Genomic DNA, 14828 nt, shown 5'->3' with positions numbered 1-14828 from the left:
ACTCGGCTTGCTGATTGGCAGAGCTTGGCTCCGCCTCTGATCTCATTGGTCCGCTCGCGAGGATTCGGCTAGCCAGAGTGAGAGAACAAGGCACGCCCACCGCCCTTCTCATTGGCAGACGTTCCATAGGCCCCGCCGCGCTCTACTCTGCATTGGCTAGAATTCTCCGCAACGCCCCGCCTCTCTTCCCCCGGTCCAATCGGCCGCGCCTCCCCTCAGAAGTGTGTGTTTGGCTGTTGGTTCTCTCTTAATCCCGCCCTTCCATTCTACTGTGGGGCTCGGCCGCCCGGGGAGGAGTTTAACTCTGTGACCACGCCTCGACGGTGCTAGTCACACCTCCAGGGTTTGGCCAGCTCCTCCTCCTCATTCTTGGCCTCTCGGGATCGGCTGTTCCTATTGGCTGTGGGCCCCATCGGTCGATAGAAAGCGGGCGCTGATTGGCAGGAGGGTGGGCCCTGCTTCCCGGCGGGGTCCTGTGGAGTTGGCAGAGGCTCCTCGGGGGACTAAGGGGACCGATCTGCGTAGAAGCGGGTGGCGGGGACGAGAGGGGAGGAGAGCTCCTAGTGGGAAGCGGAGCCGGGGGCGCAGGACCCGTCGCGTCAGAGCCAGGTAAAGGCTCCGTCCCTCTCCCTTTTCTTCTCGCCCGCCGCGGGACTGGAGCCCGGAGTGGACAGACCGGGCGGCAGAGGCGGGAAGGAGAGGGCGCGGATGCGGCTCTCGGCATCGCCCTCGCGCTGCCTCTCGGAACCCCTCAGGCCCCCTCCCTCCGGACCCACTCCCCGTCTCCCGGTGCAGCCCACAGTGCTTCTTTAGGGCTTCGTCTCCGCCCTTCACCGTCCTGCCCGGGACGCTGCCTTGGCTCTCGCGCCGAGGCGCGAGCTCCCAGGCCCCTCCTCCAAAACCCCTGCACACGGGCAGCCTCGGTGCACCTTTGGGCAGGCGTCGTTGGCATCATCCGTGACCAACGACTGCCCTCTACCTCTGTCTCCAAGCCCTGGCGGACAGCCCAGTCACAGCCCTGGACCCAGAAAGACGGGTGTTCCGCGCTGTTTCCGGGGCTCTTCTCCGGCCTCAGCCCCCCGGCCCGCCCGGAACGGGCCCCTCTTCACGCACTCGCCTTCTCGGACCTGCCTCTGCGTCCCCAGAGTTGCTAACATCGTAGCGCCGCCCGTACCACTGCGGCCCACGGTAGTCTCTTAACTCCCCTCTCACCCCCAAGGTAGCTCTTCCTCTGCCCGCTCCCCGCCTATCAAGCATGTGCAGAAACTCCACTCATCCCCCGTTCGCGTGCAGTCTTCGGACCCCACCTCTCACACCCCCTCCTCCCCCTGCTTCCTGCCCGTCTGAAGCACCACGCCGCCGCTCCGGCTCCCTGCTCCTCCCTCACTGCGGCCCTTTCTCCAGGCGCGGGAAGTGGGAGACTCCCGGCGCGGAAGGGGAAAGGGGAGGCCAAAGAGGGAGGGTCGCCGCCGCGGCGCGTCCCGGAGCGAGACGCGCCACTCTGCACTCGCGTCCTCGTCTCTCCCGCCTCCTGGGCCTGGGTCCGAGCGGAATCTCCTTGGGGACCTCCTGGTGCCAGGAGTCGGGGCCGCGAACCTCAAAGACCTCCCCCCGCCCCCACCCCCCAGCCTGGGATTGGGTGCGGTGTCTGGGATCTCTAAGCTTGGGTGATCAATTAGGGGTGGCATTTAGAGTCGCTGTGGTCCCTGACTTGGGAGAGGCGGTGGCTGCTTTCCGCACCCCCCGCCCCCGCCCTGCCTTCCCGGTTTTCCCGACTCCGACCCTCGCCTCTAACCCGTTTCCTGCTTCTGCCGACCACATTGTTTTCCTGGATGTGTCCCACACCAAGCAGCCTTTTTTTTCCCCTGCAGATCACTCCCCCCACCCCCGACACTCCCCCCTCCCCCCCCAACCCAACATTTTGCTGCCAAGAGAAGCTAGTAACCAAAACAAAACAACTGGCAGGAGGGGCGGAGGGGAAGAAAAGTTGTGCCCGGGTGACTTGTCCCTTCCCGGCTTTGATCCCCTTTGAAGTCCAGGCAGTTGCCCCCGCCCGGGATCGGGGGCCGCGTCGGAGGCAGGGCTGGGAGGGTTCTCTCCGGCTGCCGCTGCCCAAGGCTGGCAAGGCTCGGGAGGCCACCGAGGTGTCGCAGTCCCCGCCCGAACCCCGCGTTCCCGCCGCAGTCCCCACCCCAGGCCCGCGAAGGCCGTTGCTCCAAAGTGTTTTCTTTCAGCCTTAAAACAAAATCCGGAGGGAGCTTCCTTCCTCCCCACCTCGTTTCGCAGGGCTCTGCGGGCCGGGCGGCGTTTGGCTGAGATGAATGGGCCCAGGCCAGGCTGGGAGCGGCGTCCCTTACCCCACCCCCGCAGCGATTAGGATCTGCACTGGGGCTGATAGCCCCCTCCCCTTTTTCCCTGCATTTACAGGCAAGTGAACCGGAGCAAACGACTTCCGATCCAGTCTGCGCTGCTGCGACTCCCGTTTGGGATTTGATTTGCAGCATCTTCGAGCCTGTGCAACAAAACCCCGCGAAACACGCCCAGCCCTCCCCCGGCACCCCGATACGCACCCACTCTCTCCCGGGGACCCAGCTGGGCTAGTCCACACCCCCGCACCCTCACACCATGTTGTGCGGAAGGACTTCCACTCCCCGCCTGTGTCGTTGATGTCAGACCCCAGGCCAGCCTCCGGGCGCTGCAGTTCTCCCGGCTAATGCTGAGGCTGCGGCTCGGGCTCTAGCACAGGAACCAGCTGCCGCCGCGCCCGGCCCCAGCGCCCACCGCCTGCATGTGCCCGCCGTAGCCGCCTGCCCAGCCCGCAGCCCGCGCTCCCCGGAGCGCTGGAGACCAGCGCGGGGGGCCCCTTCTGTCCTCTGGAGAAACGGTCGTGGAGGTTTTGATTTCGGCGGTTGGATTTTTCCCGTGGATCTATCAATTCACAATTCGAATTTGGAAGAAAGAAGGAAAACATGACGTCTCCAGCCAAATTCAAAAAGGATAAGGAGATCATAGCAGAGTACGATACTCAGGTCAAAGGTAAGGGCTTTGAAAAATAGCATAATGCATCTTCTCTGTAGACCATGGAGACATACATTTCCCTGATTTGCAGGGTTTTCATTTCTTTGGGTGGAGCAGGTGGGGGCAGGCTGACCCTAGAAGTGGTTTCGTAGGTGGGTCTGTGCCTCCGAGGGATTGTCCGTGGCAGGGGCCATAGGCTCTGCAAAGGCATTTTCGGAGTGGACTTTACAGTTGTCTGTAGGGCTGGTCATTATTTTGGTAGTCTTTTTCCCTAGGCTAAATAGGATGGGGGGAGGGGCAGGAGGTTCTTGGAGAGAAAAGGCGGCAATTTGCCTCTGGGTGTCTGGGTCAGGTTTCCTTGAAGGACAGCTGAAATCTGACAGGTGTTTAGGAATTTATTTCAGAGGTTGAAGAGGCGTCCAGGCAGAGAAAGGCAACCTTGAGAAGGTGTACCATTTGGAGAGCCCTGGGAGAGACTGGGTTTTTTTTTTCTGATGCACTATATCCAAACATGGTATTTGCTATGCCATCAGGCACAGAAAGTCTGTAGCCACCTTGGGTGCACCTTGTACCTGCCTGGTCTCTGGTTGCCTGCATTCTGTCTGAGATCCAAGAACAGAAAGAATAAGGTCACTCACGCCCCGTTCCACCTTCACCTAAACCTGAATGGAGTTGGGATCAGCTGGGTGGTGCTGATTCTGGAGAATGGGAAGACATAATTGTTTAACCCTTCTGTGCTGTTGTCTTCTGCTCCAGAACACACGCGTTTAAAGGCCCTCATACCTCTGCAAAATTATGAGGGGTAAAGCGAAATGTGGGCCCAGAGAAAGCAAGGGACCTGTCGGCACGTCTTTTCCACTGCCTGACTCGGTGCATGAATCAAAACCCCTTCCCAGATCGCCCTTTTTAACCAGCAATACCCGTAGAAGGGGTTCCTGCCGGTTAAAGAGCCACAGCGTATGGTTGTATAAGGCACTGTCCCTTCCTGGCCAGTCACTAGAAAGAGCCATGTGGCTCTAGCCCATTGAGACCTCAGCTGGGGAGTGGGAGAGGTGGGTGGCCTTGAATGTTACACCACATGGTTGGAGCTCTGGGTTTTCCTTTGTTTCAGAGTGCAGAGGGAGGGGCCCCTCCTTCTTTCCCTGCGCCAATGCAAGGAGACCTTTTCCTATCCTAGAGGACTTGGGAAGGGCCATGCCTCCCCTCTTAGTATTGCTGGGGGTGTGAGTAGGGCAAGAGTTTGAAATGGGCAGCTGCTTTATCTCTTGGAAGGTTGGACGGTAGTTTGAGGTCCACGTTGTGCCTGTGGGATTTTTTAATGTCATCAGCTTGGTCCATGCTGGAGGTACCCTGAAGGACCTTCTATCCACTGGGCTGCAAAGAACTGGGGGAGCTGACTGATGGATAGCTTCAGTTGAGCTGGGACTGGGAGAGGTGTGGCTGTGAGGTATAATTGAGGTCTTGGCCTCTTGTCACTGTTCATAATCCCGGCCTATTTCTGTAAACAATAGGCTACTGGCCTCAGTGTCCTGTCCAGATGTACTGCAGTTTGCTGTTGGGATCCCAGTTTTAACCAGATATGTCATTCTTTTTTTTTTTTTAATACCTTCTATTCTTAACTGTTGCCATAGGGAGGAGTGTTAATAACTTTGACTTTCCCAGATTTCTCTCCAGAAGCATGCCATTTGACTCAGGTGCAAAGTGATTTCACACGTTTATTTTTTGGAAGGTTCAGGACCGATAGGTGTTGAATTGTATCTGCTGATTCTCTATTGGTGAAGGATTTCTCACAAGTTTCTCAAAATTAAACACTTTGTATATTTACAAACATTGCTCTCTGAGATGATGTAATGCAGTTGACTATTTGGGGATTCTCTTCAGCCTTGCCACAGGCAGGGGACTGCTTTGCTTTGCACTGATATTTTTTCATTGACACTATTCAGCATCATAGAATTTTATAGGTGGCTGAGCATGATGTCTTACTCAGAGAATGTGCCTGATGAATGCTTATGAGACTGATATGAATGGTTTAGTCCCTCATTTATAGCTGAGGCAAGTGGAGAGAAATTAAGAGGCCTGTCCAAGGTCACACAGCTAGGTGGTAGTAGATCTGAAACTAGAAGCAGGTTATCGACTCCCAGTTATCTGTTCTATTCTATTCATATTTACTATGAAACGTCATTTGACCAGAGTAGGGTCAATGTATCATTGATCATATCAGAGTAGGGTCAATTAAAAAGCCAAAATGTGTTAATGGATAATAGTAGAAATAGTGATAATAATAGATTATATTATGTGTGGTCATCATGTTCCAAGCTGTCCCAAGTGCTTTATAAGAATTGTCTCACTTAATCTTCACTTAAAACCTGGAGGTGAATCTTACTTCATTCTCTATTCACTGCATGAAGAAACCAAGGTCCAGAGAGGATAAAGAAGTCCTTCCAAGGTCACCTAGGCAAACCACAGCAGCGGGACTCCACTTCTTTATTCATCAGCTGGTTATTGAGTGTCTTGAATGGGTTCTGGGCACTGGTAACGTAGCTGTGAACAAGACGAAGTCCTCTCCCTCTTGAAGCTTTCCAACTAGAGTCTGTGTTCCCTGTGGAAGATCTTGGAGATCTGTGTTCTCCGTAGAACTTGGAGACAAAGGACCTGGGTTTTGGGTTGGCTCTGCTCCCCTGCTAACTGGAAGCCCTTGGTCAGATTTATGATGTTTCAGCTTTTTATGGGCTGTGTGGGACTCATAGTGCTGCCAGTCTCACTTCTCTTACAGATGCCAGGATAAAAAAGAAAATTAGTTTTTTGGTCTGATGGTTAAGAGCGCAAGTTTTTGAGTCAAAGGGATCCAGGTTTAAATCTCAATGCTGCCGCTCGCTTGCCTCGCTCCTTGGGCACGTTACCTGACTCGTCCAAGCCTCAGGATACTGACTTGAAAAACAGGCAGCATAATACATGTTTCCTAGGTGGTTGTGAGAATTCAGTGAGATAGTGTATCAGAATCATTTAACACAGTATCTGGCAGTTGTAAATGCTCAGTAATAGTCAAGTGAAAGTGTCAGTTGCTTGGTCATAGCCAACTCTTTGGGACCCCACGGACTGTAACCCGCCAGGCTCCTCTGTCCGTGAGATTTCCCGGGCAAGAATGCTGGAGTGGGTTGCCATTCTCTTCTCCAGGGGATCTTCCCGACCCAGGAATTGAACCTGGGTCTCCTGCGTTACAGGCAAATTCTTTACCACCTGAGCCACCAGAAACAGTACGGTCTGCTTAATTGGGATGAACATTCAGTCCACATTGCCTTTTCACTCCCAAAGTGCCAGTTGTAATGGTAAGAAAGGAGTCCAGGAATACAACCTGGGTTCTAGTTTAAGCTCCTCCAGTAGTAATGAAAAATATCTTGGTCCGATCTCCTAAAGAGCACTGTTCCTCGTTCTGAACAGTGAGCAGGTAGACCGTCTAACTGTTGGTCACTGTTGTTCTGTGTATCTCTGGCCAGACTCCTGAGTCTTGCTTTTCAGTCAGAATGGTTTAAATCAAGAGGACCCTTAATGGACTTTGGGGAACCCTGCCTGTCTGTGGTTTTGGCTCCCTTTAAACCACCTGCTTGCATGTGCCCTGAAGGACTTCTGAGACTGCGGCCCCAACCCTACCCCAATGTGGTTTTATGAGGGGCGTGCCTCCTTAGTCAGCCTGCCTTGGAGCTGCCTTCTTAAAAACCATCATTGTTTCTGCTTTGTGGGTGTTCAGATTCCTTTGAAAGTTCATGCCTTTCAATCTCTAACTCGAAAGCAGTAATATTCTTAGTACTTGTACATGGCTCAATTTACAAAGCGCTTCGTATACATTAATCTCTGGAAATTCTTGACAGATTCATGATTATAACCCGAGGCCTTTCGGCCCCTGGTCTGTCAGTTTTGGGGATTGGAGCAGCGAAAGGTGGTAAGGTGCAGGGCATAACCTTCACGAGAGGTGATAATCTGGCTGGTGTTTGGACGAGCTCGCCTCATGACAGACCCTCCCAGCTATCGTCCTGACCTTGTTCAAGGCTCCTTTCCTATACCCTCTCCATACCTTGAGTTTTTTACATTCCCCAGGAAGCTTGAGATCGACAGTTAATGCAGATATTCCAGGAGGAATCATCTGAAACAGAGTGGCACTGTGTGCTGAGCCGTCAAATTCTCTTTCTTGAGAACATTAGGGGTCTTGTCTTTTTTTTTTTAATGTCTTAGAAGGACAGTGTGTGTGCACCACAGAGCTGAGAAGTGAAATTTTGTAATTTCCATCTGGAGCATTTTGATAGAAAAGCCTCAGGCCTTTGCCTGGAACAGTTTAACCCTATCAGGACCCTTTCAGAGCAGATGAAATTTAAAACTCTAGACATATTGTGTGTGCACACACACTTGAGAATGTGGATTGCTGGTATTTAAACAAGCTTTTTCTCTGGGGAGGTGTGAGCGGTTCTTCACTCCTGCCAACAAAGGTCTTTTCAGAAGCTTATTTCTTCCCAGCCCCCATCTCTCAAGGGAGCTTTAAATATAATCAGTTTGTGAAAAGCTGCAGTAAAACATCTCGTTGGAATCCCCAAGCAGATGCCCTCATCTTCCTGAGAGATGATGGAAGGCACCTCTTCCCCTGCTCAGGGAAGATAGGACTCTGTGGTAAGGTGAGCTCCTGGAAGAAAATGAAGCTCTTGCAGAAAGTCTAGTCCTGTACTCTGTATCTCCAAGTTAAAAGGCCCTGGAGGAAGGTGGTAGGCAGGGAGCTGGGCCTGCTGTGTGCTGTGCAGAGCAGCAATGATTAGAAATGGGGTTTGTGAGGAGTCCTTAACTTTTCCAGTTTCAGGCACTCGCTTGAGGAATGGGAACAGAAGTTTCCTTTGGAGAACCCCATCTGGTAGTTATGTACCACATAGGTTGAAAGCCTGGACAAGCCCTAATCATTGCTCTGTTATGAAATGTACAGAGTCTGACTTGACCCTGCGATGTAGGTTCCACACCCTTTTAAAATCAACAGGTGCCCAGCCCCTGACTCATAAACGCCCACTGTTCACTGGACAACGCGGGCTGCCAGTGGCACCTGGCGAGGACTCCTTCCAGAAGAGAGGGTTTCTTCACGAGACTCATGATTACCTTAGACCCTAGACCTTCGAGGTCTTTGTTAGGAAAATATAATGTCATGTTGTGTGGAAAAAGAAGTTGATATTTTGATTTCTACTAGCAATAAAATTCAAGTGAATCGTTTTAACTGGTGTGAGCTACAGAACTGGCCTTTGGGGGGATCTGGGAAAGTTACCTCAAAGTTATTTGATTTAAAAATAAATAATGAGAGCACTTAAAATGTTTCTGAAAATTACAAAATAACACCTTTACTGAATTTACAATAATGTATAGGAACTCTCTTCTCTCTGTCTAATTGTGGTGAAATACACATATCATGAAATTTACCATCTTAATGATTCTTAGGTATACAGTTCAGTGGCATTAATTAATTAATTAATTAATTACGTTCACATTGTTGTGTAGCCATCACCGCCATCTAGCCACAAAACTCTTCAATGCAGGTTGAAACTCTGGACCTATTAAACAATAACCGTCCCCCTCCGCATCTCTATTTGGTGACTCTAGGTACCTGTGTAAGTGGAATATATAGGATGTATCCTTTTATGACTGGCTTATTTCATTTAGCATAATGTATTAAAGGTTCATCCATGTTGTAGACACATGTTCATCCTTGTGTCAGAATTTCCTTCCTTTTTATATACATAATCCACATTTTAAAATTATATGTATAATATACATTTTTAAATCCAATCATCCATCCATGGGCACTTGGATTGCTTCTACCTTTTGGTTATTGCAAATAATGCTGCTATGAACATATATTCTTATTTTTGAAAAATCTTATCTACACTGAAGTTTTACAGGCTGCATATACATTTCTACATACTAATCACTTGTCTCAATTAAATTTTTAGAGTTAACATTAAAAAATACATATTCATAGTTCCATATTATGAATATATATTTATGTTCATAATATAAGCATTGTATATTAATAAAAATTTTATACCTTTTAATAACTACATAAGTGACTAAATTTTAATTATATTTTTAACAACTTTACTGAGGTTTAATTGACATATTATAAACCACACATGTTTAAGGTATACATTTGATAAACTTTGACATGTTATTTCCCTATGAAACTATTACAATCAAGATAAATGAATGAAACCACCAGAAAATGTCTTCATCATATTGTGTTAATAAATGAATAGTGTAATACCATATTATAGAAAGGACATTAGGCTAAAAATCAATAAGTAAAAGCTGAATATTACCAAGTTTTAAAAGGTAATGAATGAATGATGATCCGAGCCACCTAGATTGGTGCCTGGAAATTTTATTTAACCTTAGTAAATAAAAACAGTCTCACAGGGAAGTGGAGTTAATCATTATGTTGTAGCCATTACTGTGTGTTTGGGAGGGAGGACACAGGATAAGGAAAGAAAGAAAAAAAATCTTGGATATGTTACAGGTTGAAGCGTGACAGTATCTCTTTTCCTATAGTCCTTGCTTAACTAGTTCCCGGGGCCCAGGCCTCTTCTGAGGGGTCACAGATAAGCCAGATGCCAAGGGGAGGGCCCGGGAGCCCCCTGGGGAGACCTGCTCAGAATTGTCTGAATATGGCTTCTTTCCCCTAATGACTGATGCCCTATTGTCCGTTGAATAGAGACTAACTTTCCAAGGTGAACATTACTTGGTCCTCAATACGGCTGCAACCTATCATTTCAACCATACTTTTCCATTTTATTTAAAATGAATTAGAGGCCTGTCTGGACTATTTGCCATTCTTCAGATGCATATATTATTAACTAATATTTTGCTGTTTGTTTGGGGTTTGATGTACTTAATTCTTACACCAAGTGTGGTGGGTAGTGGTTTAGTCACTACGTCACGTCCGGCTCTTGCAACCCCGTGATTGTAGCCTCCAGGCTCTTCTTGTCCATGGGATTTCTTAGGCAACAATACTGGAATGCACACCAACTGTAGGAGGAATATATTGTTATTATCCTCTTTTGCTGATGCAGAAAATGAGGTAGAAGATTTAGTGACTCACCCAGGGTTTGTAGCTGGTGAATGATGGAACAGGAATTAGAGCCTTGGCCATCACCGGAGTCAAGCTTTTCTTCTTTTTTAAAAAATATTTATTTATTTAATTTATCTATGTGACTGCACTGGGTCTTGCTTGCAGTCATGGGATCTTCAGTCTTTACTGCAGCATGCTGGATCTTGTCTCCTGACCAGGGCTGGCCCCTGGCCCCCTGCTTTGGAAGTACGGAGTCTTAGCCACTGGACCACCAGTGAAGTCCTCCCAAGTCAAGTGCTGAGTGCTGTTCTCAGAATACTTCTGTATCCCTGCCCAGCCCCACATCTCCACCTACTGAAACCTCACCCTTCTAACAAAGCCCGGCTTTTCTGGAATACCTTCTTTGGTCACACTGATGAGAAATGACCCCTCTCTCTAATTCACTCACTCACATAAGACTATAGTTTATACTGCCTAAGGTTTTCAGTATTTGTCTTTCAGTCTTCTCTCCTCTCCTAGGCTTCTGGTGGGAATGTTTTGAGGTTTGGGAGTACAATGCAAAGAGCATAGGCTTTGAAAGTAGCCCTTAACAGGAATCATGTCAGCATCACCGCCTTCCCCTACATCCTTGTTCACTTAACTTCTCTTTCAAGCCTCCTCTTCTGTGACATGAAGATAATAAGACCTACCTTGCTGGTTTATTCTGAATGTGTGTAAAATTCCTAGCTCCGTGTATGGCAAATATTAAGTGCTAAATAAGTAACTCTTATTATGTGGGGGGAGGAGAGTCCCTTCTTCAGATGGAATAGGGTTGTAGCCTAAATGATGGCTCTTTTTATATATATATATATATATATATATATATATATATATATACACACACACACATACATACATACATACATACTGGCTGTAATGATGAATGCATAAATGAATGACCTGGACTACTACAGGTAATATTTTTTAAAAAATAGTTTCTTAACTTGATCTTAACAATAAATCTTGCATAATACCACCAAAGTGATTTTTTAAGAAAACAAACTAATTGTTCTGTTGAGGTCATAGCATGAAAGACTGTTTATCTCCATCACTGCCCACTTACCTTTCTCACATTTTATACTACTAGAAGGCTAAACTGCCTCTCGTTTCCTTACTGCATTATGTTATTTCATGCTTCATGCTTTATCCATGCTCTGTCTTCTTTTGGAATGGGTCCTTTTCCTTGAACCTGGAAAACTTATCCTTTAAAACCCAGCTCAGATGTCACCACCTCCAAGAAGTCTTCCCTGCTTATCCCTACTCTCTGCATAGTAACCCTGGGCAGGATTCCAAGCAGGATTCCTTAGTGTTTCTGCACAGGGCTGATCAACCCACCCTCAGCATCTCCTCAGCAGTTTCTTTGCGCTTCTTTTTATATTGCACTCGTCATATTATATTGAAATCCCTTCATTTACACCTCATTATTTACAGCTAGCTGAGTACCTTGTGGACAGAATTGTCTTTTATTTGTTTCCATGTTTCTAGTCATGGAAATGAATAAATGCTTATAAATTGAACGTGACCCTTTTCTGAGTTGAGGTTGGATGTGGCAGTGCCAGGATGCCTTGCTTCTGCATTTCTCTCCCTACTCCAATAACAAACCTTCTCCTGTGTTAATATTATTTGAAATTCAAAGTAGCTTAAGCACTGTGAATAATATCATTAGACAGGGACAGGTACAAACTGTATTGTGCTATGGAGGCTCCCCAGTGAGGGTGAGTTTTCCTTATTTACTTCCTGCTCTCTCCCTTTAGAATCATGGCCCTAGAGCTATACTTGAGTTCTTTAATCATGTCTCTTTCCTTAAAAATCTAGGAAAATATTAACTCTGAAATTCCAAAGAGTTGAAAACAAAAGTAAGATTTTCTGTAATTGAAGCAAAACACATTCTCCATTTCTCCAGGATTTATTCATCATTCAAAACCAATATTCCAAGTCTAAATTTGAGAAAGTTTTGGTGTGTTTTGACGAGGAGTTAAAACAGACTTGACCTGAAGAGGAACTGTTGGGATACTTCTTTGATGCATGGGTTTGGAGAGCTGCTGCCTCATTGGAAGCAGCTGCGTGATCAACGGTAAAAGGGGAAGACAGGTCCAAAGGGACAAACAGAAAAACACTCCCCTCTGGTTTTGCGAGCCATTTGGTATTAAGTACCCTTGACTTTATTTATACATTGTGAATGAAGGGTTGTGAACTTGAAATATATATTCGTGAGGAAGGAGAAGCAGCTGGGATGTGCGCCTTCTCCATTTCTGTGGGTATTTTAGGATGCCATCTGTTAGGAAGAAGGCAAAGCTTTTTTTTTTTTTTTTTTGACCTTTCTTCTAAAAATGTACTAATCAGCAGGCAGGTGACCTGAAAGGCACTGCGAAAATTGGGACTATGTCTTTGCTGCCTGAGCCCAGACTCTGCCTTTCGAATCAAGTGTGACGGATAGGGTCTGAGTGCTCTCCCTAGAGAAGGTGACCTCACCAGCCACGGGCTCCACAGGAAGACACAGCCCAGAAAACAAAGGGGGCCAGCAGCGTGAGCTGCCTCGGAGCCGGGGATGTGCCAAGAGCTTTGAGAAATACATCCTGTTTCTGAAGCGTGGACAACAGTTTCTCCAAATATCAAACCCCCTTGGAGATGTGCTCCTTTCCCCACTGGTGTTTTTCTTGTGTTTATTTGTTTATTTGGGCCGGGAGTTGAGAATAGTTGAACCAGTTCTTGTCAGAGTAAGCTGTTCTTCGGGGAAGCATCTTGACTGAGATACCTGTTTTGGAGCAGTATCTTTTTATGACAAATTGGACTACAGGACTGCATAGTTCCCTGGGAAACAGTGCTGGATTTGGAGTTAGAAAGCCTTGGTTCTCGATTGGCTTTGCCATTTACTGCTGTGATTTTGGGGGTCACTCACTTCAGGTCTCAAACTTCCTAGTTTCCTCATCTCTAAAATCAGGATAACAGTTCTCAGCCCGGCTGATGATTGATGATGTTGTTGAAGATGACTGGCAATTGTGTTTTAAGTGCTTTTGTTGTGGTTTAGTTGCTAACTCCTGTCCAACTCTTTAGCGACCCCATGGACTGTAGCCCGCCAGGCTCCTCTGTCCATGGGATTCTCCGGGCCAGAATACTGGAGTGGGTTGCCATTTCCTTTTCCAGGGGATCTTCCCGATCCAGGGATCAAATCCTCGTCGCCTCCACTGGCAGGTGGATCCTTCAGCACTGAGCCCCCGGGTAAGCCCTTTAAGTGCTTTAGGTACAGTCTTAACTCATGAATCTCCCAGCAGCCCTATGAGGTAGCTACTATTATTATCCCCAGTTGACAGATGAGACACGGGGAGGCTAGACAACTTACTCCAGAGCACGTAGCTAGTCAGTGATAAAGGCGGAGTGGGGAACCAAGCCGCCTAAACATTGTTGTGTGGCGCCAATGAAAGAATTCATTTGAAATGCCTTTGAAACTGTGAAATGCTGTAGACATTTAGTTGATTGTTCTCATTTCCTAGTATCTTAATGCAAAAAAGGAGTCCTAAATGCAGTGGTCTAAGTCTCTGCCTAGTATACACCTATTTGATTTCTCATCTAAGAAAATGAAATTAAAAAAAAAAAAAAGAAAGAAAATGAAATTAGAAAATTTCTAAGGTCCTCCCCAGCTTTCATGGTTCATTATTTTTGCTTATTTAAGATACTGAAGATTTCAATTTTGCCCCTATTAAGCAGGCACATGTGTAAGTACAAAACCCATTCTCTAAATGACACTCTCTCCAGTCTCAGGGCTTGCCATGTCTGTGTGGCTACTGCATACACCCAGCGTGGACCCCTGTGGTGGCTCACCCAGGTGTGACATTGAGGAGAGGGGTAGTGACTTGAAGGGCTTCCCTGGTGGCTAAGATGGCAAAGGATCCATCTGCAATGCAGGAGACCTGGGTTCGATCCCTGGGTGGGGAAGATCACCTGGAGAAGGAAATGGCAACCCACTCCAGTATTCTTGCCTGAAGAATCCCACAGACAGAGGATCCTGGCGGGCTACACTCCATGGGGCCACAGAGAGTCAGACACTACTGAGTGACTAACACTTTGATAGTGACTTGATGGGCCCAGAGGTGGGCTTGTGATTGGATTACTAGGGACAATAAATGCCTTAATCAGGATAAATATAGTAAACCTAGGGATTCCAGTAAGCTCAGAAACTTACAAACTGAGAAAATCCTCTCCTGATAATAGTTTTCCTCATCAAGGTTGGTGGGCCAGAGATGGAACTTGTATAACTCTTGGTATTAAAGTCACTTATGTTGTGTGCAAAGCTTGAATTTAAAAGAAAAAGGAAGTAGGGTGATTGTCTCTAATTAAAATGAAAGAAATAAGGAAGTGAGAGGTTTTTAATTCCTGACATCTGGGCTGGGGCAAACTAGGGGAGGTGGTGTGGGTGTGGAACTGAGTAGGCTTGATGCAAACATCTGGGCTTTGGGTAAGTGACTCCAGGCTCTGCCAGGATATAGGATGGCCTCTTGCATCTTCTGTTCCTCTCCATATGGTAGGCCCTTGTCAATAAAGGGGTTCCTTTGAGAAGTGTGGTGAGGTACGCTGTGACACAGAATGGAAGTGTTTCCACGATTGTTTGTTTTCTCCCCACCTAATGAATAGGCTAAGTAACAATCTGTTGCTTTAAAATGAGTACTATTAATAATGATGACCGCTC

General features: G+C 47.4%; 1 protein-coding gene across 11 annotated transcripts in view; it reads left to right on the top strand.

Moving 5' to 3' along the window:
• The first annotated feature begins 456 nt into the window (after nt 1-456).
• SRGAP2 (SLIT-ROBO Rho GTPase activating protein 2) overlaps nt 457-14828 on the top strand; it is a 254066-nt gene continuing 239694 nt past the window's right edge. For 10 of the 11 annotated variants that reach the window (XM_006052794.4, XM_006052792.4, XM_006052793.4 and 7 more), the window contains exons 1-2: nt 457-609; nt 2428-3036. In XM_006052794.4, coding sequence (XP_006052856.1) covers nt 2970-3036 — 67 coding nt within the window. In that variant the 5' untranslated portion in view covers nt 457-609; nt 2428-2969. Of the gene's footprint in view, nt 610-649; nt 1189-2427; nt 3037-14828 lie in introns of those variants that run through there. The other variant, XM_025277752.3, reaches the window with a different exon arrangement.

Source organism: Bubalus bubalis, chromosome 5, assembly GCF_019923935.1.
Source record: "Bubalus bubalis isolate 160015118507 breed Murrah chromosome 5, NDDB_SH_1, whole genome shotgun sequence".
NCBI classification, from domain to species: Eukaryota; Metazoa; Chordata; class Mammalia; order Artiodactyla; family Bovidae; genus Bubalus; species Bubalus bubalis.
The sequence above is the reverse complement of the archived record's forward strand: the minus strand, read 5'-3'. Positions and strand labels throughout refer to the sequence as shown.